The sequence below is a fragment of the Bos taurus genome, chromosome 21 (genome assembly GCF_002263795.3).
Source record: "Bos taurus isolate L1 Dominette 01449 registration number 42190680 breed Hereford chromosome 21, ARS-UCD2.0, whole genome shotgun sequence".
Classification (NCBI taxonomy): Eukaryota; Metazoa; Chordata; class Mammalia; order Artiodactyla; family Bovidae; genus Bos; species Bos taurus.
In genome coordinates, this window is record NC_037348.1 from 55097167 (window position 1) to 55122628 (window position 25462).

General features: G+C 43.1%; 2 protein-coding genes across 8 annotated transcripts in view; one reads left to right on the forward strand and one right to left on the reverse strand.

The window, feature by feature from the left end:
* ADAL (adenosine deaminase like) overlaps positions 1–18630 on the forward strand; it is a 30509-nt gene extending 11879 nt beyond the window's left edge. For 3 of the 4 annotated variants that reach the window (XM_005222193.5, XM_059879027.1, NM_001075577.1), the window contains 7 exon segments: positions 2207–2294; positions 4270–4351; positions 5972–6098; positions 7138–7218; positions 9030–9168; positions 10767–10867; positions 11383–11969. In XM_005222193.5, the coding sequence (XP_005222250.1) occupies positions 2207–2294; positions 4270–4351; positions 5972–6098; positions 7138–7218; positions 9030–9168; positions 10767–10867; positions 11383–11568 (804 nt within the window). In that variant the 3' untranslated portion in view covers positions 11569–11969. 4 annotated transcript variants of the gene reach the window in all.
* ZSCAN29 (zinc finger and SCAN domain containing 29) lies at positions 13356–25421 on the reverse strand. Of its 4 annotated transcripts, none has more exons than XM_002696806.7 (6): positions 24956–25421; positions 23989–24424; positions 23376–23580; positions 20859–21554; positions 18592–19059; positions 13356–16522 (listed from the first exon to the last, which is right to left on the reverse strand). In XM_002696806.7, the coding sequence occupies exons 2-6, from the start codon at positions 24301–24303 to the stop codon at positions 15657–15659; spliced, it is 2550 nt and encodes an 849-aa protein (XP_002696852.1). In that variant the 5' UTR covers positions 24304–24424; positions 24956–25421; the 3' UTR covers positions 13356–15656. The 4 variants fall into 4 exon arrangements, with proteins under 4 accessions (XP_002696852.1, XP_005222320.1, XP_005222319.1 ...); XM_005222263.5 differs by having other exon boundaries at positions 24915–25421; XM_005222262.5 differs by having other exon boundaries at positions 24887–25421.
* Positions 25422–25462: the final 41 nt, after the last annotated feature.

The following is a 25462-nucleotide window of genomic DNA, read 5'->3' on the forward strand; positions in this document are numbered from 1 at the left end:
ACCAAGGTGGTGCCACCCTGTTAGGCACTGTCTGTACAGTCAGCCAGCCCTGTTCCTCTGCCCGGATACGGCATCTGTGTGCCCATGTGCGTGTGGGCAAAGCAGGTGAAGCGTAGGATACCAGCTGTAAGGACTAACTAGGGCTGGTTGTCACAGTATTTCTAACTGGGTCCTTTTTTCTCCTAGGTTTTTACATTTTAGGTAATGGCAATGAGGGAAAACATGCCTTCAGCCTTTAGATATCATTTATCTTGGTCATTTAGTAATTTTTGGATTGTTGAGTTTTCTATTAGATTGAATACAGTTTTTTAATTCAAATTTATCACCAATTTTTCTTTGCCTCAAAGAATCTTCCTAAGTACCTTTGGGGAGAGTTTAACCCTGCCAAAAGAAATTCTTGCAAAGTTCAACTTATCCGTAAATAACGTGAATAAGAACCTTAAGCCATGACTTTATTTTTTTTTTTATATTTTTAATTGAAGGATTATTACTTTATAATATTGTTTTGGTTTCTGCTGTACATAAACATGAATCAGCCATAGCTATACATATGTCCCCTCCCTCTTGAGCTTCCCTCCCACCTCCCACCTCATCCACCCCTCTAGCTTGTTACAGAGCTCTGGTTTGAGTTCCCTGAGTCACACAGCAGATTCCCCTTGGCTATCTGTTTTATATATGGTAATGTATATGTCTCCATGCTACTCTCCCCATTCATCCCACCCTCTCCTGCTCCCCACTCCCCCACCCCGTGTCCATAAATCTCGTTCTTTATGTCTGCGTCTCCATTGCTGGCCTGCAAATAGGTTCATCAGTACCTTTGAGGATACCACATATATGCATAAATATGTGATATTTGTTTTAGTTTCAGACTTACTTCATTCTGTATAATAGGCTCTAGGGTCATCCACCTCATTAGAACTGACTCAGATGCATTCCTTTTTATGTCTGAGTGATATTCCATTGTATATATGTTCCACAGCTTCTTTATCCATTCATCTGTTGACAGACATCTAGGTTGCTTCCATGCCCTAGCTATTGTAAATAGTGCTGCATGGAACATTGGGGTACACGTATCTTTTTCAGTTTTGGTTTCCTCAGGGTGTATGCCTGCTAGTGGGATTTCTGGGTCACGTGCTAGTTTTATTCCTAGTTTTTAAGGACTCTCCACACCATCTTCCGTAGTGACTGTATCGGTTTACATTCCCACCAGCAGTACGAGAGGGCTCCTTTTTCCCCACACCCTCTCCAGCATTTATTGTTTGTAGATTTTTTTGATGATGGCCATTCTGACCAGTTTGAGGTAATATCTCATTGTAGTTTTGATTTACATTTCTCTAATAATGAGTGATGTTGAGCATCTTTTTGTTTGTTTATTAGCCATCTGTATGTCTTCGTTGGAGAAATGTCTGTTTAGGTCTTTTGCTCACTTTTGGTTTGGGTTGTTTGTTTTTCTTATATTGAGTTGTATGATCTGCTTATATATTTTGGAAATTAATCCTTTGTCAGTCGTTTCACTTGCTATTATTTTCTCCCATTATGAGGGTTGTCTTTTCACCTTGTTTATAGTTTCCTTTGGTGTGCAAAAGCGTTTCAGTTTAATTAGGTCCCACGTGTTTTTGTTTTTATTTCCATTACTCCAGGAGGTGGGTCTTAGAGGATCTTGCTGTGATTTATGTCATCCAGTGTTCTGCCTATGTTTTCCTCTATAAGAAGCCATGACATTAAATGGTACATCGGTACTGCCTAATCATTTTAACTGCTTATTTCTATATGTAACTTTCCAGTACTGTACACTCAGAGATGGTTTACTGGTTTTAGTTTTGCCTCATTTCTGTTTTATCAGTCTGCTGTTCTCTAGGAGATAGACAAATGGTTAAAAGGGAAGAAGAGAAACAGAAGGTGGCGGGGGGTTGTGCAGATTTGGATTTAATGTGAGAGTGAGGTGGGTAAGGGAAGCTGTTGGAAACATGGTAGTTTTGTCACAGCCTCCACTAGGGGTGTGAAAAGCAGGTTGCTTTACTGTGTGGGAGACTCCACCACTCCTTGCAAGTCATTTAATGCGTGAAATAAAGCTGTAGCACGTGGCATTTTCATTGGGCCCCTTGCTGCTGCTGCTGCTGCTGCTGCTAAGTCGCTTCAGTCGTGTCCGACTCTGGGCCCCTTACACTAATGTTATCAGTATTGTGTGCATTGCTTTTATTATCAGGTGACGAAAGATGTCATTAAAGAATTTGCAGATGATGGTGTCAAGTATCTGGAACTAAGGAGCACACCCAGAGGAGAAGATGCTACAGGTAAAATCTAACTATTGCTGCTTCTCAGCATATGTCTATCTTTTCCCTCACGTGCTTTGATCATGCATGTGCCTGCAAAGTTGAGAGTATGCAGCATTTACCATTACACTGTTGTAAAAGTAGGGTCAAAGATCCATATCTTCCGATGTACATTAATGACATATGTTATTAATGAGTCAGTCAGTTATTCGTAAGTTAAAATACCAGGTCAGGTATTATCTGTTGAAGGGAAATTAAAAGGGCTGCAAAAATTTAGATTATTCTTGTTTGCTCTTCTCACTCTGAAAAAAGAACACTTGTTCCTTATGGCTGTGTTCTTAAATAGACGTTGGTTCGTGTTCCCTGCAGCAAGCGCTTGTGACACAGTGCCCCTGAGTGGATGTGGAATCGCGTTTCATGACAGTCACTGAGATGAAGTTATTCAGTCTCTTCTCGGGGACTGATGGTATCTTAGGCCAGGAGTGAGCTGTGATGTGGTAAAACCTCTCTGGGTGGAGATGAATGGATCTGGATATGGTCTGGAGAAGCTTCCTAGGGCCCTCTTTCTGCTGATAAGAGCAGCATCAGGAGGTATTCTATGATGTCTTTGGGTCCCGCTTAGCATTTTGTGACCAGATCATCTTGTGCCTAGATAATGTGTAGCCAGCATTATTCAGAGGGTGAAATTTTAAACTACATAAAGTAAGTGTTGAAATGAGATAAGCAGAAGATTCTTTTTTTATTTTTGATTTTTATTAGAATATAGTTGATTTACAGTGTCATGTTAGTTCTGCTATACAGCAAAGTGAATCAGTTATACATATACATATATCCACTCTTTTTTAGATTCTTTTCCCACGTAGGTCATTACAGAGTACTGAGAAGAGTTACATATATCCACTCTTCTTTAGATTTTTTTCCCACATAGGTCATTATAGAGTATTGAGAAGAGTTCCCGTGCTATACAGTGGGTATTTTTTAGTTATCTACTTTACGTATAGTCATGTGTATGTGTCAATCCCAGTCTCCCAATTATTGCTCCCCCTGAACAGAAGATTCTTATTTCACATTTTTAAACTTTAGGATCAGTTCCAAGTTATGCCGGTGAGGATCGTGAAAGGGAAGGAGAAAAGCAATCTATAGATAATTAGTGCTAGTGGACTCTTCAAATGGAGACTCAAAGGGAAATGCTAACTTAAGTGTGCAGAATAGGGGAATAGTTAAAGTTTAATGGAATATTTGGTAACCATGAAAAATATTTGCAAAGACACTTTAATGACAGGAAGATATGCTCAGAACACAGTGTTAAATGAATGAATAGGATACACATACATCTAGTAGCATCTCATCTGTTCAGAATTGTATTTTTGTTGTTGTTCAGTCTCCAAGTCATATCATTGTGTGTGTGTGTGTGTGTGTGTGTGTGTTGTTGTTGTTCAGTTGCTCAGTTGTGTCTCTTTGCTGCCCTATGGACTACAGCACACCAGACTTCCCTGTCTTTCACCAACTCCCAGAAGACTGCTCAAACTCATGTCTGTTGAGTCAGTGATACCATCCAACCATCTCATCCTCTGTCGCCCCCTTCTCCTGAACCAGGGTCGAACTCAGGTCTCCTGTATTGCTGGCAGATTCTTTACCGTCTGAGCTGTCAGGGAAGCTCATTAAGTACAAATGGCATTTACTAAAGCCTGCATATGCAAGAGACACAGATTCGACCCCTGGGTCAGTAAGATCCCTGGAAGAGGAATCAACCTACTCCAGTATTCTTGCCTGGATAATCCCATGGACAGAGGAACCTGGGGGGCTACAGTCCATGGGGTTGCAAAGAGTCTGACATGGCTGAGTGACTGAGCATGCACACACATCCATAACTCATCTGTAACCATACACTTATCACACAGAAAGTGAAATGTAATTGTTCATATAGGAATATGATTGTTGAAGGATGAAATTGTTGATTATCTCTTTACAGATGTTTTATTTGTGTCCTTTCCAGGAATGACTAAAAAGACTTACGTGGAATCTATACTTGAGGGTATAAAACAGTCCAAAGAAGAAAACGTAGACATTGATGTTAGGTAAGAAACATTGTGCCTTAGTGGTCACCACTGAAAATACTAGAATGTGACAGTTTTACTCTGAGCGTGGGTATAACAGATTTTTATAAATCAACCAATAACTGACTTTTATCTTATAATAGAAAAAAGGTCAAGAACTTCATTGATTAAAGTTGAGAATACAGTTTTGAATTTTTTTTCCTGTGGCAATAAAGTTCTGAGTCCTGTTGCTGTAGTGAAGTGTGGCTTCCCGTGGCTCTTCAACAAAAACCCAGACTTCTTGGGGCCTGCAAGGTCCCACGTGCTGCCTTTCTCACTTCAGCAGCTTCGTGTGTTTCACTGGTCACGTACCACGCACTGACCTTCCCCCTATTCCTCAAACAGGCCGAGGCTGTCGTCCCATGTCAGCACTTTTGTAGTTCCTGTTGCTTCTGCCTAGAACACTCTACCATATCCTCGCATGGCTGGCTTCTTGTTCCTCAGGTCTCACGTGGCTGTCACTTCCTCAGAGAGGCCTTCCTTGACCACCTTATCTAACATGCCTCCCCACATCTTCTAGTTACTCCATTTATTTCCTTTATGACACTCCTCTTAACAAAATCAGAAATTTTCTTGTTTTATTTATATATATACACATTCACCCACTAGAATGTAAGTTCAGTGAGGCCAGGGACGTTGTCTTTTGATTCACCAGTACTTAGAGCCGGCACATAATTAGGGCTCATTAAGTCCTTGACGGAAGAAAAGAAAGAAAGCTAGCTGGCATTCTGGCTATAAAATCTGTCTATAACATCTCTCAGTTACGCTTAACTAGACTGATACCCTAATTAAAAAACAAAAACAGGCAAAAGACAAGAATTCAGAAGAGAAAACATAGAAATGGCCAATAAATGTATATAAAACTATTTAACTTCAATAATCAAATAATTTTGTTTATTTTTTAATATATGTTGATATAATTTGTATCAGCTATTGGGTACATGTTAGAATATTACCAGTCTTGTAACCCTTAATGAAATAAGAGATCTAAGCCTTCTGATGAAGGAACCACCGCCTATTAATTCCTCTTGCCTCAGTATTGAATTTGATGTGATTAAGCCTCTAGACTGGATCCAGTTTCCAATCCGTAGGAAATACAAGAGACAGGAGAACATGTTAGCAACATAGGGATTCAGTCAGCAAAATCAGACTGTGGAAAACTCTACAGAACAAATGATCTGGTTTCTTCAAATAAATTCAAGAAGAGAGGCTGGGGAGAGGTGTGAGGTGGAGAGTGGGGGAGGGGCGGGAAGTGGCAATGGATTAAAAGAGACTTGGGACACATTGACCAAAACGATGTGTGGACCTAAGTTGGATTCTGAACCGAACAGACTAAAAAACAAATACATGAACAACAACAACAACAACAACAAAAAAAACATGAAATAATCAGAAGTTTGAGTGGTAACTAGATATCTGGTGCTGTTTAGAAATTTATGTTTCACTCCCTCTGGCAAAGTAAGCTGTCAAGTCATTCAGGCTGTACTTCTGCAATAAGATACATCGCAGGTAGCTTGCCGTACCTTCTGGCCATCCTCAGAGTTGTCTTTTTCATCTTCACAATCAGCATTTGTTTTCAACTGTGTTCTTCTTGCATTGAAGGTATTTGATATCAATTGACAGAAGAGGTGGCTCTTCAGCGGCCAAGGAGGCTGTTAAACTTGCTGAAGAGTTCTTCCTTTCTGCAGAGGATACAGTTCTTGGCCTCGACCTCAGTGGAGACCCTTCAGTAAGTTATTTTTCCAAAATATGTTTTATTTCTAAAAAATAGAATCAGTTTGTGGGGTAAAGATTAGCTTGGGGCACCTTGCGTTCTCCAGAGGTTCAGCAGACCCCCTGTGTGGATGAAGCCGTGTTCTGTCCTGGATGACCAGAATGTCCGTAGCAACTGCTCTCCAGGTTTCTGTGAAAGAGTAAGCCCTCTAAAAAAAGGAAAAGAAAAAAATAGATTTGTATGACAGTATGATTATTTTATTCATTTTTCTAAAGATGGTATCCAACTAGTACCATCCTACATACATAGAGTTGATTTATTATAGTACATGTCTAATGCTTAATTAATGCTTAACTGTGGGTAGGGCTTAATTATCTCACAGAAGCCCCAGTTGAAAAAGGCTGGCCTAGAGCTTCTTGAAGGTCATATTCAAGCAGGGTGTCCCAGCTGTGACTACTGACATCTTGGGCCAAAGAATTTTTATTGTAGGAGAATGTCCTGTGTATTTTAAGATGTTTAGCAGCATCCCTGACCTCTTCCCAATAGATCCGAGCACCTTCTTAGTTGAAACAACCAAAAATGTTTATAGATGTCACCAAATGTCCCTTGAGGGGCAGAATCACCTCAGTTGAAAATCACTGAATTAGAGTCCTGTGAACCTGGTTCTTACGGCTTTAACTAAACCTGGGCTGTTCTGGCCTTGTTTCATCGTCCATTTGATAGAAGCTTTCTTTACCAATCATACTTGTTCCTGAATTAGGTGAGTTCTCCTTAGCTCTAGATACCTAGATAACCTTCCAGAAATAAAATTTGGTGACTGTTATATCTAGCTTAGCTGATTCACCTGAGGTTCACTGATACTTGAGATTCTTCAGGGCAAGGACAGTGGCTTTGCCAGCTTTGAATTCCCTAATTTTGTTTTATAAACAAAATGTACAAATGAGTCCATCTGCCACTTTATTTCCTGCCATTATTCCTTTGTTATTGAGACAGAATACTCAGTTCTTCAGTTTGCCTAGACTCATAGATCCTCATTTTAACTTTTATCTTCAAGGCAGGACAAGCAAAAGACTTCTTGGAACCTCTTTTAGAAGCTAAAAAATCTGGTCTGAAGTTGGCACTTCATCTTTCAGAGGTAAATAAGATTGTAAAATTAGGCTGGAGAGGGTAGATTACAGTGGAAAATCATTAACAGAAAACAATAATCACTTGTACATGGCTAAAGATAAACCTGGCTTGGGAAAACACTTTTAGAGAGAAAATAGAAATATTTTTGTGTAAGTTATAATGATAAAGGCATAACTTGCCGTAGTCCCTGGAGTTATGGTTTCTATGTTGTTATAGTTCCTAGGCTTGGCTGTTGACTTGTGCTACAGTTGTATCCTTAGAACAGTTCAATGACAGCTTGGTGGAGAAAATGCATGAATTTTGGTCAGCAGCCTTGTTATCAGCAAACCGACACTGAGAAAAGCAGAGTTTGCCTCGCTTGTCCTGGCAGGGAAGGGACCTGAATGTATCACATACACTGGCAAGAAAGGAAGTAGCTCATCATCGTTTTATAAGATCCAGAGGGAGATCGGGTGCCCCGTGGGTCCCAACTGGACAGCAAGAGCGCAGGGCAGGTCATGCATGGACAGTAGCTGGAGAACAGTCACTTCCCTGGCCGGCATGTCCCTGAGGGGCAAACGACGGCTCTCCTGCACTTTTCCATTTTATAGGTAGATTTGCTTTCTTACCTCAGTACTCTACCTACTTAATGCTTTCTTTTATTAATATACAAAAAGCTGTAAATAATTAAGGTATACAACTTGATAAATTTGGGTTTAATTGTTTCTTGAATGCAGGAAATATTACCTACTTACTGCATATGATTATTTTGAGTATTAGATGGGGTCATGATATAAAGATTGAGGCAAAAATTGGAGCTTCTTGTCAGTACTGAGTGTTTTTCATGTCTACAAGCAGAGAGTCAGTAATCTAGTAGCAGAACTTAAAGTCTAGGATCTATGTTTCCACACTCTGATCAAAAAGATCCTTCACACACAGGACACCCTCTAGTTGACCTAACCGATGCCAGATTGAAGCCATCGGTCAGGGTAACGGAACAGCCAGCATGAAGCCGGTTACCTCTGGTTCTGTGCACAGCGTAAGAACCTGCCCTTACTTTAGTTTCTGTTCTCTTATTTGATCCATTGGATGGGAAACGTTTCATTTTGACACGTTATGGTCATTTGTCTTTTAGTCTATCTAAGAGATGAAGAGCACAGCTAGACACACATTTCCGTGGTGGTTGTGGTATGCACATAGGTAGCTTTGTCAAGATAAAGCACGAATGCACTGTGTGGATGGAGGCTAGGCCCCAGAGTCAGAGAGAGCCGGGTTTCCCCCCTATCTCTACCATTATGCTAGCTCTGTGAGCTTGGACAGCTTTTCTTTAAAATGCTTTATATCTGGACAGCTTTTCTTTAAAATGCTTTATATTTTTAGCTACAAAAGTTTTATGTACCTGAAGAAAATCGAAGAGTAGAGAAATAGTATAAAGTAGAAGTAAATAAAAAATGGAAGTTCCCCTTCAGTTCTGCTCCTGAGTTGATCCTGTTAACAGTTTCGTTTTTATGTTTTTCCAGCTCTTTTTCTAATATGTGTGAAGACATGTACACAACACAGAACACACGTATGCATATAGAGTTGTGGGATTTTGTTATTGAACACTTACTTTTTGAGTTTTGATTTCTTTGTCTTAATACGTTGTATAATTCTTGTGAGGTTTAAAGCAGAATGTATGTAAAAGTCAATAACTGTTGGCTCTCTAGTTATTATTATCATTGAAATGAATCCAGAAGAATATTGGGAAATGAACGGGAAGATCAAAGGCAAAGAAGAACTACTTTTAAGAGCCACTGAAAGACGTTATTGATGCCTTCTTCTCCCCTTCTTTTTTTTGAGATTCCAAACCAAAAAACAGAAACACAAGTACTCCTGAACCTGTTTCCTGACCGAATTGGGCATGGGACATTTCTCAGCTCCTCCGAGGAAGGATCCCCGGATCTGGTGGACTTTGTGAGGCAACACCAGATACCGCTCGGTAAGGCTTCAGGTCCTCCAGGCAACTCTCTGACCCTTGCTCCCCCACCTGCAGCTTGCCATCCATATGTAGAGAAGCACTGTTCTAAATACATAGATATCATTTAGAAATGAAGTGATGCTTTCTCAACCTTATCTAAGTAACTGGAAATTTTATTAATAGCTCCCATTAGAGTATAAAAGCTCCATGAGAGCAGGGCCCTTGTCTGTCTTGCTCACTGCTGCATTCCCCAGTTCCTGGAACTCAGTATTATATTGAATAATATATAATTATATATATATATATATAATATATAATAAGGGTCATCTATCATTTTGGAATGACTTAAACCTGTTTACTTATGTTGTGAAAATGTATAACATATATTTAAAGATTAAGACGTCTGCAAAATTCCAAATACACTTTTTTATGTCTGTTAACATCACATGCTGGTCCACATGTATATACCAGGAGCTATTTTTATTTAGCAACAAATATTTATGAAGTGCCTACTCTCTTCCAGTCACTATTCCAATTGCTGGGAATAGAGCAGTAAAAAAATAGACAATGTTTCTTTCTCAAGGAACTTATATTCTAGCATGGGTAAGAGAGACAGTAAGCAAATACACAAGAAAATATCAGTGATAAGTTCTTTTCAGAAAATTAAACAGGCTAGAATAGTGGTAAGCTAACCACTTTCGATTGGATGGTTGGGGAAGGCCTTTCTGATGAGGGAAAAAAGCAGGTGGCTGAACACCTTTTTACTGAATGATGAATTCACCGAACTTACAAATTTAACAGTTTGTCGTAACACTTTTGTGGGTGTGGTTTTTTGACTAATGTATAGAGTTTTTCAGCAATTCATAATGGGTGAGATTTTTTTTTTCTTTTTAGTAAAGAAATTTTTAAACATCCACAAAGGTAAAGAATCTTGGAAACCACTTGCCTAGTGATCTTACTTGGAGTGGTGTCCAGGCTCTGCAATCAGCAGGGGCAGGTTGGGTTTGCCATTCCTGGGACTGAGTGGCCCTGGGTCGCAGCCGCCTCACTGAAAGCAGTGGATGCCATCAATCAAGTCAGCGAAGCATTTCACTCTGGCTGGAGAGCCGGGCACAGCATCTCAAGGCAGGAGTTTTGTAATCATAGAAGTCATTCTTAAGATAGACTTCTTTGCAGGAGGCAGTGAATGGAAGGAGTTGAGACCTTTCTTTTCATGGAAAAGGTCCGTTTCCACTCTTGGAGTTTTGTAACATGCAGCCCTCAAGCATTGCTACTGTTTCCTAACCTCTACTTCAGCCTCCACTGTGGAAGAAGTGCAGCAGCCCTGTGAAGATTCCATCTACTCCCCTCTCACGCTTCCCTGCATTTGTCATGGTGACTGGCTTATCATGCTCCTCTTTCCTCTCCTTTTTCGTAAAAGAAAGGGGGGAGCACATGATTGTGAAGGGGACACTAATTCCCCGCCTGGTACAGTCGCTGCTGTAAACCGCAGCACATGGCAGTTTTCACATGTAAGAAAAGGCCAGCTACTAAAAATGAGCATAGCTTGGGAAGATTTCTCATGTCTCTACTAATAGATCTTTTAATTAGAAACTTCTTCCATTCCCACCTCGTTCTAGAACTCTGTTTGACCTCCAACGTCAAAAGCCAGACAGTTCCAGCTTACGACCAACATCACTTTGGATTCTGGTACAGCGTTGCCCATCCTGCCGTGATCTGTGTAAGGCATTTTGCTCCCTTTTAGTCCCAGAGTTGCTGTAGGTCAAACGTTCACTGTCTAGCTGGCTGCGTTGCATGCCAGGGGTGGTGCCCAAGTGGAGGAGTGAGAGAGGAGGGAAGTGTGAGAGGCTGCAAAGGTGTGACTGTGGTTTGCCTCTGCAGGGGAAGGTCCTGGGCAGGACCTGGGGGGAACGACAGTACCGATGCCCAACACCCACCTCTTGAGATAATGCTTTCATTGATCGGGGCTGAGTCCTGGGCACAGATGCATTTTAAAAGCTCCCTTGGTGATTTGCACATGCAGCCATGGTTGAGAGCCACTACTCTGGTGGTTTATGTTCTTAAAAAGGATAAAGAAGACTGTTCAGTAACAAACGTGCCTGGATACATTTGTAGGCCCCTGTTTAGACTCTTAAAAGCATGGTAAATAGGAAAATACTCTCAACAAAAGTTGAGAGTTGTTATTTTTTTTTAAGTCATTTCCTCGTTCATTTTGAAACTTTCTTACATTGACAGACTGATGATAAGGGTGTTTTTGCAACACGCCTTTCTCAAGAGTACCAGCTGGTGGCTGAAACATTTCATCTGACCCAGTCTCAGGTGTGGGATCTGTCTTATGAATCCATCAGCTACATCTTTGCTTCTGACAGCACCAAGGCTGACCTGAGGAAGAAGTGGAGTCATCTGAAGCCCCATTTTTAAGCTGTAACAAGGTGAATACTACTGAGTGTGTTTTACAACCTAGATCTCCCTGCCATATCCCACTTAGTAAGCTGCTCCTCCCTTGGAACCATGGCAGCCAAGTGCTGCGGACTCCGACACCAGCACCTTTCTCACGGTGGGTGCTCAGTAAATCTGTCTTAAACCGCCTGAAGGCCCTGAGGTTGTCCATGGCTTACCTCCATGCTGCTTTCAGGAAGGGACCCGAATGCTGCTGCACACTGAGCTCCCCATTCTAGCAATGGTTTTGCCTTAACAGTCCCTCTTCACTAGAGATCATGAAACTTCAAGAAAATCAAAGTAGGTTCTCATCAGGAAAAGTTTTGGAACTGCTAGTCTACATAAGGTGAGAAGGGAATACAGATTGTTACCAAAACCTTTAATCTGTCTAGCTTGTGATGACAGCTCTGTGTTTTGTTGTGCCTACTTTAATCAGACTCCCTTAAAAGGTATTCTCCAGAACTGTGGACTTCAGGCTACACTGCATACCATGGATTTTTGTGAATCCCAGTAGCCAGGGTTAACCTCCTTTGGGTGATGCTCGTGACAGATCAGGCTAGCTGCTGAGATCTGCCTTTGCCCTTCTCATGATTAATCCTTCTGGAGTCAAGATACATTTTAGATTTTGAGTTGAATAATGGCGAGAGAATTGATCCATTTTTGTGCTCATATCTCATCTTCCCTTCCTTACACTTTGTCACCATAAAAATAGTTCCCTATAGAGTTGACAAGACAGCCCTATACTCAGGTTACAATAAAAGAGAAATGGCAGTGTTCTCTCTCTATATATATGTATGTATACACACACACATATATATATGTATATATATGAACGTATGTATGAAGTGAAGTCGCTCAGTCGTGTCCGACTCTGCGACCCCATGGACGGTAGCCTACCAGGCTCCTCCCTCCATGGGATTCTCCAAGCAAGAGTACTGGAGTGGGTTGCCATTTTCTTCTCCAGGGGATCTTCCTGACCCAGGGATCGAACCCAGGTCTCCCTCATTCCAGGCAGACGCTTTAACCTCTGAGCCACCAGGGAACCTATGCATATGTGTGTATTAAGTCGTATGGCGTTGGCCACAGAGAATAAACAATAAAGGGAAGAAGGGACGGCATGGGGGTGGGGGAAGAATAGCACGAGGAAAACAGCTGATGAGAACAGACATGACTGTCCAGCTCCTGCTAAGATATTCTTGCTTTCTCTGTTGCACACGCTACCCAGTCTGTCCCCACGGTCTTACAAGAATTACAGGGAGGGGTGCACAGATCCTCTTGCTCTCCCAGCAGTAGGCTTGGCTTCTCCTAGGATGTCAGAAGGCTATGTATTATTTCTTGCTTCATCCATCCTCAAGAGTGGCAGACAATGGTTTGTGAGTTAGTTTGAAATAAGATTGGGTTTTCCCAGGTAAGAATTTTGCCTTTGTCTTATTCTTTTTGCACATTTTCTTCATCTGGAGATTGGAGGGCTGGTCCTGGGTCTTTTAAGATAGACTCATTCTCCATGCCCAATTATAATGGGTCCCAATGGATTGTCCTAAAGGATATGGATACAGATACTAAGGAAGAATTTTCATTCTGATTTGTCTTTTAACCACATTCTAATTTGTTTTTCAGCCTGGAACATAAAGATTTAGACAGGCATACTTGTAGCAGCCCCACACAGGGAGCCAAAAAAAGCAAGTAAAGATTATCTTTTCTTCCCAGGAATGACTTAATCATACTTTGCATATATACATTTTTTAAAAAAGCACTTGAAGAACCACTGGGCACTTTATAATTTTTATTAACTTGGTATCCCTGAGAGGCAAATTAAGGTGTAAACATTGTTCTGCTTTACACAAAGGGAAATGGAGGCAGGTTGACTTACATGTAAGACATCTGGAACCAGAATTCATATCTGTTGATACCACAACCAGTGCTTTTTCCACAAGACTATACACAGACATACTGAACACAGTACTCTCATTTTTAAAAAACATTACAGCACACTTCCTAAACTATCTCAGATCCTGAGGCATTGCTTTATACTGGTATTTATTGTTCTCTCCCTGTCTGTTTAGGCAACGTAACTGAGATACCACCTCCCCTTAATTCCTAAGACTCAGGAAATTCCCTCAGCACCAGAACTCCAATTCATCATTGGTAGACATCATTACTGTCTACCACAGTAAGCTATGGATTTTAGAATATCCTATCTCCCCATTTCTCTCCCAGATCTCATTCCTATCTGAGAGCTCATTAATGTGACGGCAACAGGGCTACTTATCTCAGACCTTAGCCATTGGGCATCTTCTTTCCTTTGACCTGCCAATCGAAATATCTTCTCTCAGGATACTGGTTCCTGACCTTTGTCTCCCATGGGAGCTAGTCCCCTAAAACTTCTCATCTTTCTTACCCAGTGCCAGTCAGCTGTTGCCTCATCAGTAAGTGCAGCACAGGACCCGATATATTAATATTCTGGGGGATGGAAGCCCGTTTGTGATTTTCCTGGCACTCCACGTTTCAGCTGAAGCAAGTCCCTCTCTGCCCCCTGCACAGCCCTTATCGTGGTACCCCTCAAATTCTGTGCTACTCTGAGCTGTCTCACCTTCCTTAGTCTGTCCTTTGCCCTCTGTTCCCTTGCTCCCCAGTTTTCCCATTTTTCACTCATTCAGCATGCAGTTTTACAATTAGTTTTGGAAAGTTCATCTTGCCCAGTAAACCTTCCCTCTGAGCACTTCCTGCTTCATGAAACCTTCCTGGTTAAAGAGAAGGAAATACCTCTCATTTTTCCCCCAAACTCTAATGCTTTAGACCTTAACTTTTATGCATAGTGTTACTACCTAGCTTTCTAAATTTCTCTAAAACCGTTGTAGCTGTACGTGTGCACCATTTGTTCCTGTCAGTGTCATCTGTTGTATGTTGTAAGGACAAGGACGGGGTCTGTTTAACATGTGCTGTACAGGCTCATACTACTGTGAATATGTGGGCAGTTAATTCAATACCATCTTTATGGTATCAGAATTACACTTGTTTGAAGAGCTGCTTTTAAAAATAGATGTATACAGTTGAATATGTGTGCGTGTGTGTGTGTAAGTATTGTCAACTCCACTGACCAAAGATAATCTGTCCTCCTTACAATTAGGGTAAAGAATTTTTGGCACAAAGTGGTCTGTTTTCCCAGTCTGTGGGAACATGGCCAGTGGCTTCTGCTCATCGCACGTTAGTATTGTGCCCACAGGGTGCGTGACACTCACCCAGGTGTTAGGGTGTGTGGATTATGGCAGTCCCTCTGGCAGTTCTAGCTGCTTTCCCTACTACTGCATCCACTTGCCTTCCTCTTTGGGCTTCTGGACCACAAGGGACAGACAACTTTTAGATGAGACAGACCAGAAAAAAATCACACTAGATGCTGTAAATACAACGTTACTCTATTCCAAAGCTTCTGGGGCTTTGAAGACAGTAAGAAATCCAGGGTTCACAACTCTCTGTTTATATGAGGTTTACACTCTTCCCCCATATGGCACACCTAGATTCTTGACAAAATGGTTTATAGGTCAGAACCAGACTGGACACTTAAAGGCTCCTTCTTTAAGGTAAAGGAGTGTGTGTGATAAGTATATCATTCTGAGCACAGACTTAAGTGAGCAGGAAAAAAAATCATTCTTCTTTGCATTTCCATTACTGTATAAAGAGCTAGACCCATTCAGTGAGAATCCTTACTACTTCTCCATGAAATGCTGCAGTGTGGGTTTTTCTAGTTGAAATGCAACTGAATAATGTGATGAGTAAAGAGTACACATCGGATTCACAGGATCTGCTACTGTGTCCTCTCTGTTAGGGGAACAACTCAGGCTCTGAGAGGAAAGGGTGTTACCGTCAATACAAGCAAGGAGAGGGAACAAATCTTTCTTTCATTCTTACTCTAGATCTGAGAGAAACACAGGAACAAGCAGTGGGGTAAATTCTAGACTGTTTGCTTAACTAGTTGGGCACAGATTAGGAGATGGATCTCACTACTGGAGAACTGTTTCCAAACAATTTCAATACATGTAATGAGGCTGTTTTTCTCATAGATCCTCAAGGGCTTACTTAGGTGCTGGCTGTGACAGAAGTTTCTCTCGTGTGTGGATCTCTCGGTGCTTGTTAAGAGCAGAACTTTTACTGAAGCACTTGCCACAGTCTTGACACCCGTAGGGCTTCTCTCCAGTGTGGGTTCTGTGGTGTGCACGTAAGTCAGAACTCTTGCTGAAGCTCTTCCCACAGTCGGGACACACGTGGGGTCTCTCTCCTGTGTGTATCCTCCGATGTGCACTGAAATGAGAGCTGTTATTGAAACTCTTCCCGCACTCTTCACACTGATAGGGCTTTTCTCCTGTGTGGGTTCTCTGGTGAATGATAAGGCTTGAGCTCTGATTGAAGCGTTTTCCACACTCACCACACTCATATGGTTTCTCTCCTGTGTGGATTCTTCTGTGGGTGATGAAATTGGAGCTGTCACGGAAACTTTTCCCACAGTCAAGACATTGATAAGGTTTCTCTCCAGTGTGGATCCTCCGGTGTCTAATGAGGCGAGCACTCCGACTGAAGCTTTTCCCGCAATCGGCACATTTATATGGATTTTCCACTTGATGGGCTAGCTGATGCATAGGGTGGGAGTTTGGACCAAAGCTTTTGCTGTATCTCAGATATTTATAGGGTCTCTCTCCCAAGTAAGGTCTCTGATGACTTGGGACCTTACCTAAACTTTCAGGGAATGTTGGTTTTCCTTTTTTCTCTCCCAGCGTGTTTTCCCACTGTCTTCCAGATCTGCATTCACTCTCATTGCTTTTACTTTGATTAAGATGCCGGGGAATTTTCCTTTCAGACCTTGCAAGTAATGTCTTATGTAGTTGTACTTCCTCAGAAATATCCCGTTTTAGATTCTCTTCATTCTCAAATCCAGCCTCGAAACCTAACATAAGAATAGAAATTTAAGTTACCCATTTTATCAATTATTATGTGTGACTGTAAAGTATCACATTAGATGACTTAACATAAAAATTAGGGAGCTCTAGATCCTAAATAACTGCTGCTGCTAAGTCGCTTCAGTCGTGTCCGACTCTGTGCGACCCCATAGACGGCAGCCCACCAGGCTCCCCCATCCCTGGGATTCTCCAGGCAAGAACACTGGAGTGGGTTGCCATTTCCTTCTCCAATGCATGAAAGTGAAAAGTGGAAGTGAAGTCGCTCAGTCGTGTCCGACTCTTAGCGACCCCATGGACTGCAGCCCACCAGGCTCCTCCGTCCATGGCATTTTCCAGGCAAGAGTACTGGAGTGGGGTGCCATCGCCTTCTCTGTCCTAAATAACTACTGTCTATTAAAACCTATTTGGTAATCTGTCACATGCTTCTCATCTACAGGGGAACTGATGAATATGTTCTTTTAACTCTTTTTCCTGGATATCTGGGATCTTCAGAAAATCCTCTCAGTATACCAAGAAAAACCTGCCAGATTTAAGATAAAACCATGACTATGATTATGCAGGAAAGACACTTTCTAATGCTGTATTTTAGCCTCATCTCAGGCCTGTCACGGTTTACATTCTTTGCCAGTAACTAAAGTGATAAGAAAAGAATGTCCAGGGAAACTGGGGAACTTCTATATTGAGGAAGAGCTACATAAGTCCTTTTCACCCTCAAATTCCATGTGTTGAGAATAAAAACAGGGTAGAAAGATACCTGTTGTCTTTCAAAGAACAAAAGGCCTTCTGAGAGAGAAACTTTGGTAGGTGCTCTCTCTTTGAAACTTTCTCTTTGCCCATGGACAAATAATCACTAGATGTTCCAAAGCACTACTCTAATGCCCAAACTAAGCTTTAATATTCCTCTAAGAGCCAAATGCCAGGCTTCCCAGGCCTAGGCTATGAGAATTTGTAGATACTTGGAAAGTTTCAGTTTGCAAATTCAGTTTGAATTTGTGGAATTTTCAGAGGTTTCAGATAAACTCTGGATCCCAATTCCCTGGACTAAATCTGAGAACATGTACCCCTTAAAGCACTATTTCTACCCAGAAGCCCAGTGTTAGGATTAGACCCATGAAATGGAGGTTCATTATATTAACTGAAATCTCAGAAACTTAAATATGTGACTATAAATTATGAGCCTCTGAGAGGGGTACTTAGCATTTCCTAAACCTAGAAGCTGTTACTTAGTGGAACATGTTAATAGCTTCATGGAGTTGATGCTCTGTGGAGCACACTTGGAGAATGCAGATCTAAAGAATATTTTGGAAAAGAAAACTATTGTTTATCAAATGCCCAAGTACCGTGCTAGGTGCCTCACTGTGGTACTTCACTTACATCAATCTTGTGAGGCTGGTCTTAATAAATAAGCAAAATTACAGGGTTAAGTAACTTGCTTTAAGGTACTCAACTAATAACATAGTCTATATTCACATACATATATATGTATGACTCCAAAAACAGAATTCTTCCTGCAAGGAGGGAAGCCATAATGAAGTTTTATGTTTTTTTTTCTTCAACAGTAAATAAGATTCAAAGGGTCAGTTCCCTCAGAAATTTCAGACTTTGCGTTAAGTGTGTCTGAAGAAAGAGATTATCAGGTTTTCATAGATATGAATAAAGCAGGCATACAGATGGTGTATAAGCTGAAACTAGAAGAAAAAGCAGAAATGAGAATGAGCTTTAAAAACCCAACTTCATGTACTGTGTGTACAGGACATGCCGTTTGGGAAATGTTAGCTTTCAGAGTCCCTGCCAGGTACGCTGGCTAGTAACTGAGCAGCTCACGTGCAGATGAGGGCACATTTACAAAGTCTGCAGCCATCTCAGATTGATGCTATAGCGTGAGGAGGCAAGTCAAGTGGAAAGCTGCCTAAATAGACAGGAAACCTGGAGAAAAGAGAAGAATCCCTGAGTATTGGGTGTAGAGGCCAGTTCTCCTGGTCCTCAATCTGATAATTTTTCTTCTAGATGCCACTGCCTCCCCTTTGCTGCTTCTACCTTAAGAACAGGATCTTACCGCTGGGGCTCTGAAATAAGACTGGAGCACGGGTCAGTGCCTCTGGAGGTATTTCGGGATCCTCTTCATCATCTTCAGAATCATCTTCTATGGCCTCGACTGCCGGCTCGGCTTGCTTTTCAGCTTCAGCCTCACTGGTCTCCTGCATGGGGCATAAGGCTGTCTCTTCTTCCTGGCCGTCACTGGGCCGGGCAGCCACCCGGGCATTCACCAAAGCGTCCATCTCTTCAAAGAAGGGACAGGTCTCTGGTGCTTGGCCATTCTTGACTTTCCGATAGCTGGTCTGTAGGCTCTTAAACTTGGTCCGACACTGCTCCGGTGTCCTGAGGAAGCCATATTCCCATAACCGCTCAGCCACGGCTCCATACAACTGGCTGTTGCGGTGACAGTTCCGAAGGGCTTCGTAAAACTGAGTCTCACTAAGAATTCCAAGGTAGGTCTTTGTCTCTTCATAGCCCCAGTGCACACCTGCCACCAGAAGAGAAGTTTTAGCACCACTTAATGCAGGGCTTTATAGCCGCAATTCCTCAGTCCTAGCATCTGCACCATGAAAAGTCGCCTAAGCTTGGGCTCCTAGGTGAGAAGGCAAGAACACCTCACGTTTCCAAATCAATGCAGACTCTCAGGATGTCCTGCTTCTCTGGTCCATACCAGTTTCACAGAGACCTTGACTCCTACATTCAATTTAAAAGGCCTTTTCAGCTGATCACAGTAGTGATCATTATGTACACTGAGGCAAGTGTACAGAAGGCATTTCCCCATTCTTCTAGCAGTTCTGGAGTTCTGATCCTAACTAGAAAATAACTGGTTACAAGACCTACAGTCAGTCACTGTCAGCCAGGAGCCATCCTTAAATTCTCTGATCAATGTTTTCCTACCAGCCCTACTTCCTTATAAATTAAGTCTCCCAAAGAATGTCTCAAAATCCCAAGGAACAGTCTTTTTCAGATTCATACTGCTGCCTAATGCACTCCCTTTTATGGCCCTTCTTCACCTGGCCACAGTCTCAAAAAGCCAGCCCAACAATAGCAAAGGCCTGAAGGGTACAAGATAAGAACCTGTGGTCATGCACCTTCTCCTTAGTAGCAGAGGACTGGCAGAGCCAGGAGGAGGAAGGAAGCAGAGCATTGAGCACCTCCTGGTCCCCAACATGGGCAGAACTTCATCAGGATGACTAAGAGACTCTGCTCCCTGAAGGTCCCTCAAGCTAAAGGGAAGGGAGGTTCCAAGAGCTTTCCTCCCACTTGAGAGCCAGGTGGCAATGACATTGCTTCCATTATCCTCCACTCTCTGCCAGTGAAGCAATAGGGAAATAATTGGAAGACAGAGAAAAAGCAGTGGAAAAAGACAAGGGCCATGTTTGTGATTTACCTAAATTTATTCCACTGACAAAAAGGGAAAGAGAATTATTTTTTTTTTAAAGGAAAAAGTACAAGACAAGAAGACTAGAACAGAGCAAAAGTAACAACACATAATAAAACGTGGAAGGAATAGATAAGTGTTCACAGTAGAACTGCAGCTTTGGAGTTAGCTCTGTCCATACCTTACAGTTGAGGACACAAACTGTGAAATGCTCCCCTGGCTGATGAGTGGGCAGGATTAGAAACAAAGCCTCCTGCTTCATATGTGGTGCTTTTCCCATAACAGCTTAGTTGTACAGATTACATCAGTAATAATGTGATATTTAAAGATGGTTCCATAGGCAAATAATATTTCAATAGAGTGTTAAACAAGATTTCTTGCTGCAAAACTAGGTCCTGTTAAAATGCCAATATGTGATGCAGATCTCATAGAGGAAACGTAGAAAATGTTTTCCCAACTTTAGACAGTCCTTCACTATGCTCTTTTAAGTAAAAAGGAACACATAATAAACTTGAGTTTGGAGGATAAAAATAAAACACCAGTTCATATAAGGCACTCAACAGATAAACTGTTTCTCCTTAAAGATACTATACTGCCAAGATTTTCTCAGCCTTCAGTGATTTTATAATCAGGAAAATATATTTTAAGAAAGAAACAGAAGGAATGGTACTCCTTTTCAGGACTCACTTGAATTTTGAGTGTATTTCTTTATAATATTTAATATTTTTCTTTACTTACTATTAACTCACTGGTTTTCCCACAAGAGAAGGAAATACATAAAGAACTGAGAAATACCTCTATTCTCTTAAGTGACAAAGCTGGCAAGTGACATTAAGTTTACTAACTCCACACCCAACCTCATAATTCCTCCGTCTAATCCTAAAATGCCAAGAAGAAAGGCTTACCACTTGGGCTACGGAAAAGGACAGGTGTGGTGGAGCTGTCAGGGTCCCGGGGAGTGGCCTCTTGGCCCACTTCGTCACTGTCGGACTCTTCAGCCGTGGCCTCCTCTCCCCCTTCATGGTGCCAGCCCTCTTGCTCTGGCTCCTTGGTCTCAGCATCACTGCCTCCCAGGCCAGAGTGAGAGGTCGCCTCCTCCGGGCCGTTACTGGGCAGGGCAATGACCTGGGCACTCATCAGGGCTTCCATCTCTTCAAAAAAGGGACAGGTCTCAGGTGGGTGGCCACTCTTGACTTTCCGATAGTTCTTCTGGAGACCTTTGAACTTGGTCCTGCACTGCTCCAGGGTCCGGAGGAACCCAAACTCCCGGAGCCGCTCCGCCACAGCCCCGTACACTTGGCTGTTTCGATGACAGTTTCGGAGAGCCTCATAAAACTCAGGCTGACTGAGAATTGCGAGGAGAGTTCTGGTCTCTTCATGGCCCCAGTGCACACCTGCCACCTTCTCATCCTCAAAGCCCCAGTGATCCTGGTCCACCCAGCTGCTTCTCTCTCTCCTGGATGGTAACAGATCAGCAGGCATTCGTCTGTCTTCTGTGTGACTGCCTCTTGGGAGTTCCTTCTCCTTGGAGCCCAGATCTGGGATCCATGGCTCTCCTTGCTCCAACCTGGAGACCATGCTGGATTTAGAACATGGAAATCCTGCTTGCGGGGAAGCAAACAAAGGATATCATAGTTTGGAATGATCACAAAAAAGTATGAATTCAGACTTGCTTTTTTTTTAATCCAAGAAGCTTATAAAGAAAAGTAAGAAAATGTTTTCAGAAAGATCAGGGGATTGAAGAAAGTGAGGAAAATACATAAAACCTCAAAAAATGAGAAATACTTTCCAGAGCCAGGTGACAGAGGAAAGTGTCCTCTTGTGTGTTCAGAGCAGATAATTCTGCTCCAAGTTACTGCTTAGCTCTCCTGACTACTTGTATGCAGGTCCTGGCACTGCTGAAAACAGTCACCTCCTGCCTCCTAGAGAGCTGACTCTTCAACGACATGGGAGTTAATCCGAGCAGAGCTCACAGTAGGCCCTCTGTATCCACGTTCCTCCACGTCTGTAGACTTAACCAACTACAGTACTGTAGTCATTACTATGGAAAGATCGCTGTGTATAAGTGGACCCGTGCAGTTCAGACTCATGTTGTTCAAGGCTCAGCTGTGGTTCTCTACTTGGGACTAGAGAATTAAACTCAAGAGTGATTGCAAGGAAGAGACTGTCTTCAACTGTTCCATTTCTCACACTTTGTCAGTAACTTCTAGAGGCTTTTCCCTCAGTATATATCCTTTATTCCTTTATTTATGAATGGGCACAGCCCATTCATACCAGACTCCTCTCTCCAGAACGCAGCACACATTCACCACTCTGCCTTGCCTTTCCTTTAACTCCCTCCCTTCTATGCAAATTTAACCCATTAGTGCCCCCCTGAAGCCTTCCATACAGCCCTCCTTCGTCTCCTGCTCTTTCAACCCCTATTGTACTCACACAACTGAGTAACAAGTCATTGTTTGGCACTGTTTGAATACAGTTCAGTTCACATATTTATGTTCACTTTTACATTCTCAATCATACTCTAGGCTCTCTGAGAGGCACCTTTCCTCGTTCCAAGTACCCTGCATGGTGTTACGCATGTTGGTAGGTGTTCAAAACGGATCGATTTTGCAAGTGGGGTTGAGGGACTGCATTTGGATGACTAGACAGAGACCACTACCAGCCTGGCTGGGAAGGCTGGCGTCTGGGATGATAACATCAGAATTCAAAACCAACTCAACAAGTTGAAGTGTTCGAGGAAAACAACGTACAACATGGAACTCAGCAGAGTACAAAGACGAGAAACAAGTTCCACAAAACCAAGTTTAAGAATAAGAACCAGGCACAAAGACAATCAGGAAGAGACCTGGGAGTATCAGGTGAATGATAATCATTAGTTGAGTTATACTGAAAGAAAGTATAATGAAATTCTGAAGTAAAATTCTTAGTCTGCCTCTACCTGCCAGACCCTCACTGGAGTAATATATATAATTTAATTCTCCACAATTAACACGATGTTTGAAGAATTTTCCAAAGGACAGTAACAAAAACTTACTAGCTCTGAAGAATGGAGCTTCTGGGGAAAAGCTTAAACAAATCTAGTTTAATATGGAGAAAGAAAATGACTAAAGGGAAGATAAGCCAAGTATAGAAAATAATTTTTATCTAGAAAATTCAGACTTAGTGTCGTCATTACCAGGAGAAAAGAAATTCCAAGTCCTGGTAAAAACTATAGAGAGCCATTCTCTGGCAGACTTACCAAAAGAGGAAGTATAAGAGTACTTATCGCAACAGAGAGCTAAGCTACTTGCCTTCAGGAGGTCCCCAACAGCTGCATGCTCCATTTCCACTCATTCCTGAAATCCATTTCCCACTCACAGCTCCCAACCCTACTTCCCAACTTAGAACGGCATCCTATCTTCCCACATGAATCTACTCCTCACCGCTCCTTTGAAAAGGTCTGAGCTTCTCCTTTGGGTTCATCTGCTCCTGTGGTCCCAGGTCTGGGCTTCTTGCCCTCTCTTTCTTGGGTACACCCCTGGGCTGGGGTTCCACTGACTCCTGCCGAACACTTAATAACTCTTGTGATGATTTCAGGGGTGTCATCTTCTCCAAGCGCACTTCCTGCCCCTTCACAGAGACTGTGACCTGGAAACAACCCCCATGAATTGTCACTGCAAGGTCATAATGAGGGGTATTCCCAGAGGAGTCTAGTTAATATCCCAAAAGAGATCATCCCTTTGGGACATGGCTAGGGTTGGGGTGGTGGTAGGGGGTTGGTTAATAGAACAATGGTCTTTCTTACTCCATTACTGTTAGCTTAGAGCAGCTGGAACTCCAGAACAAAATAGTAAACCCAATTCCACACTAAAAAAGGATTCCCCTCTCATTATGTCGAAAAGTTACATTCAGGTGGCATCTCCCAATAACCTGTCTGAAAAAGTTACCTTTTGAAGGACCAGAAGTAGGAGCATCTAATGGAGACTGTGCCTGAATTTGGCCTTTTATCCTGCCCCTTCCCAGTCACATACTTCTGAATTCCCCCTCCCTGCTCACCGAACGTCCAGGTCTTCCAGGCTCTCTTTCTAAGTCTTCCACCAGAGTCACTGCCTCCTCTCCACTTTCTGGACATTGCTTTTGTACCCAGTTCTGGATCTCCCCAGGTAAGACGGTCAGGAACTGCTCTAGCACCAACAATTCTACAATCTGCTCCTTGGTGCGCACCTCTGGCCTTAGCCAACGACAGCAGAGTTCCCAGAGTTGGCTGAAAGCCTCCCGGGGCCCAGCCACCTCCTGATAATGAAATTTCCTGAAGCGCTGTCGGAAGGCCTCAGAGTTAGAGCCATTCCCTCTCAGGGTGGGTTTGGCCATGGTTCACAGCAGGAAGCAGCTTCCCTTCACTTAAAGGTCTAGGTTCCAGGGCTTACACCCATCTTCCCATGTCCTTGGAGAATCACCTGCAGATGAGTCTCTCTCTGTAAGCAGTTTCCTCCTAGGGCAGAGAGAGATGGCACTATCAGAAGGAATGTATGTCTAGGGTCTTGCCAGAGCTGGCCTGACTGCCCATATGCTCCAAGTGGTCACCTGAGGTAGCACCAGCTTCAGGTCAGGAAGTCAAAACAGCATGAAGGTGAGAGACCATTCAAAGGCTGCATTTCTGGGCAACATCCAGGGCAGCCCAGAGAAGCAGCAAAGGATATAAAGTACTGTCTACTCTTCCACCGCCCCCAAATCTGACCCATGGAGCTCCCCTGACCAGTGAGTTCGAACCATTTGGGAGACCTGGAGCTCGGGAGGTTCTAAAGGCAGGTCACCATTCTGCTGAAGGTAACAAAAAGCCTCTGTCCAGCGGGTCGCAGCTGATCTCCGCCGTCCTTCCCCAGGCCCTCACAGCCCGCCCCTCTCCCTGAGACTCCACCACTACCAATTCCCACCCCAAACAAAAATCAAGTACTGAATACTGGGTCTCTGTTTTCCCTCACAGCAAAAGTAAGCGCTCAGTAAACATCCGGGAACTACTGACGGGAAACCTCGCGCATTGAGAGAAGCTGATTTTGGCTCCTGAAGCGAGGTCCGGGTGGGTTTGGGGAGAGTCACACTGAGTTGGTGGAGAGAGGAATTCCGAGCGGGCAGTAGTCATGGGTCTCCTGAGGACGAGTTCGGGTGGTGGCCAGGCGCTCCGAGGTTCGCGAGCGCGGAGCTCAGGTCTAGGAGCGGCGGGTGCGGGGTTCCGGCCTCTTTGTCTTCGTTCCCTCCGGCCAGGTCACTCTCGGAGCCGTCATGAGTCCCTCCAGAGGCCTCCGACCGGACTAAGGCGCCTTGAGGGCACCCTGTGGCACACACCTGAGAGCTTCTTCCTCTCAGGCTATCGCTCAACCCGCTTGCATCTCTGCCCACCGGCCAGCCTCACCCAGTCAGGGTCTGGCTCCAGCCCGGGCTCGCCAGCCTCCCAGTCCAGCTTCCAAACCGGAAGTCCGAGTTGGTGCCTCGGGAGTCAAAGGCGCATGCGCAAGGGCAGCTCCCGCGACTC

What these genes read in the sequence shown, in the direction of transcription:
- ZSCAN29 (XM_002696806.7), bottom strand. Translation starts at nt 24,303, where the DNA reads ATGGCCAAACCCACCCTGAGAGGGAATGGCTCTAACTCTGAGGCCTTC. An exon ending in CTGGAAGACCTGGACGTTCG is followed by an intron (nt 23,581 to 23,988) that starts GTGAGCAGGGAG and finishes GGTTGTTTCCAG; the next exon opens with GTCACAGTCTCTGTGAAGGG. An exon ending in CCTTTTCCGTAGCCCAAGTG is followed by an intron (nt 19,060 to 20,858) that starts GTAAGCCTTTCT and finishes TTCTGGTGGCAG; the next exon opens with GTGTGCACTGGGGCTATGAA.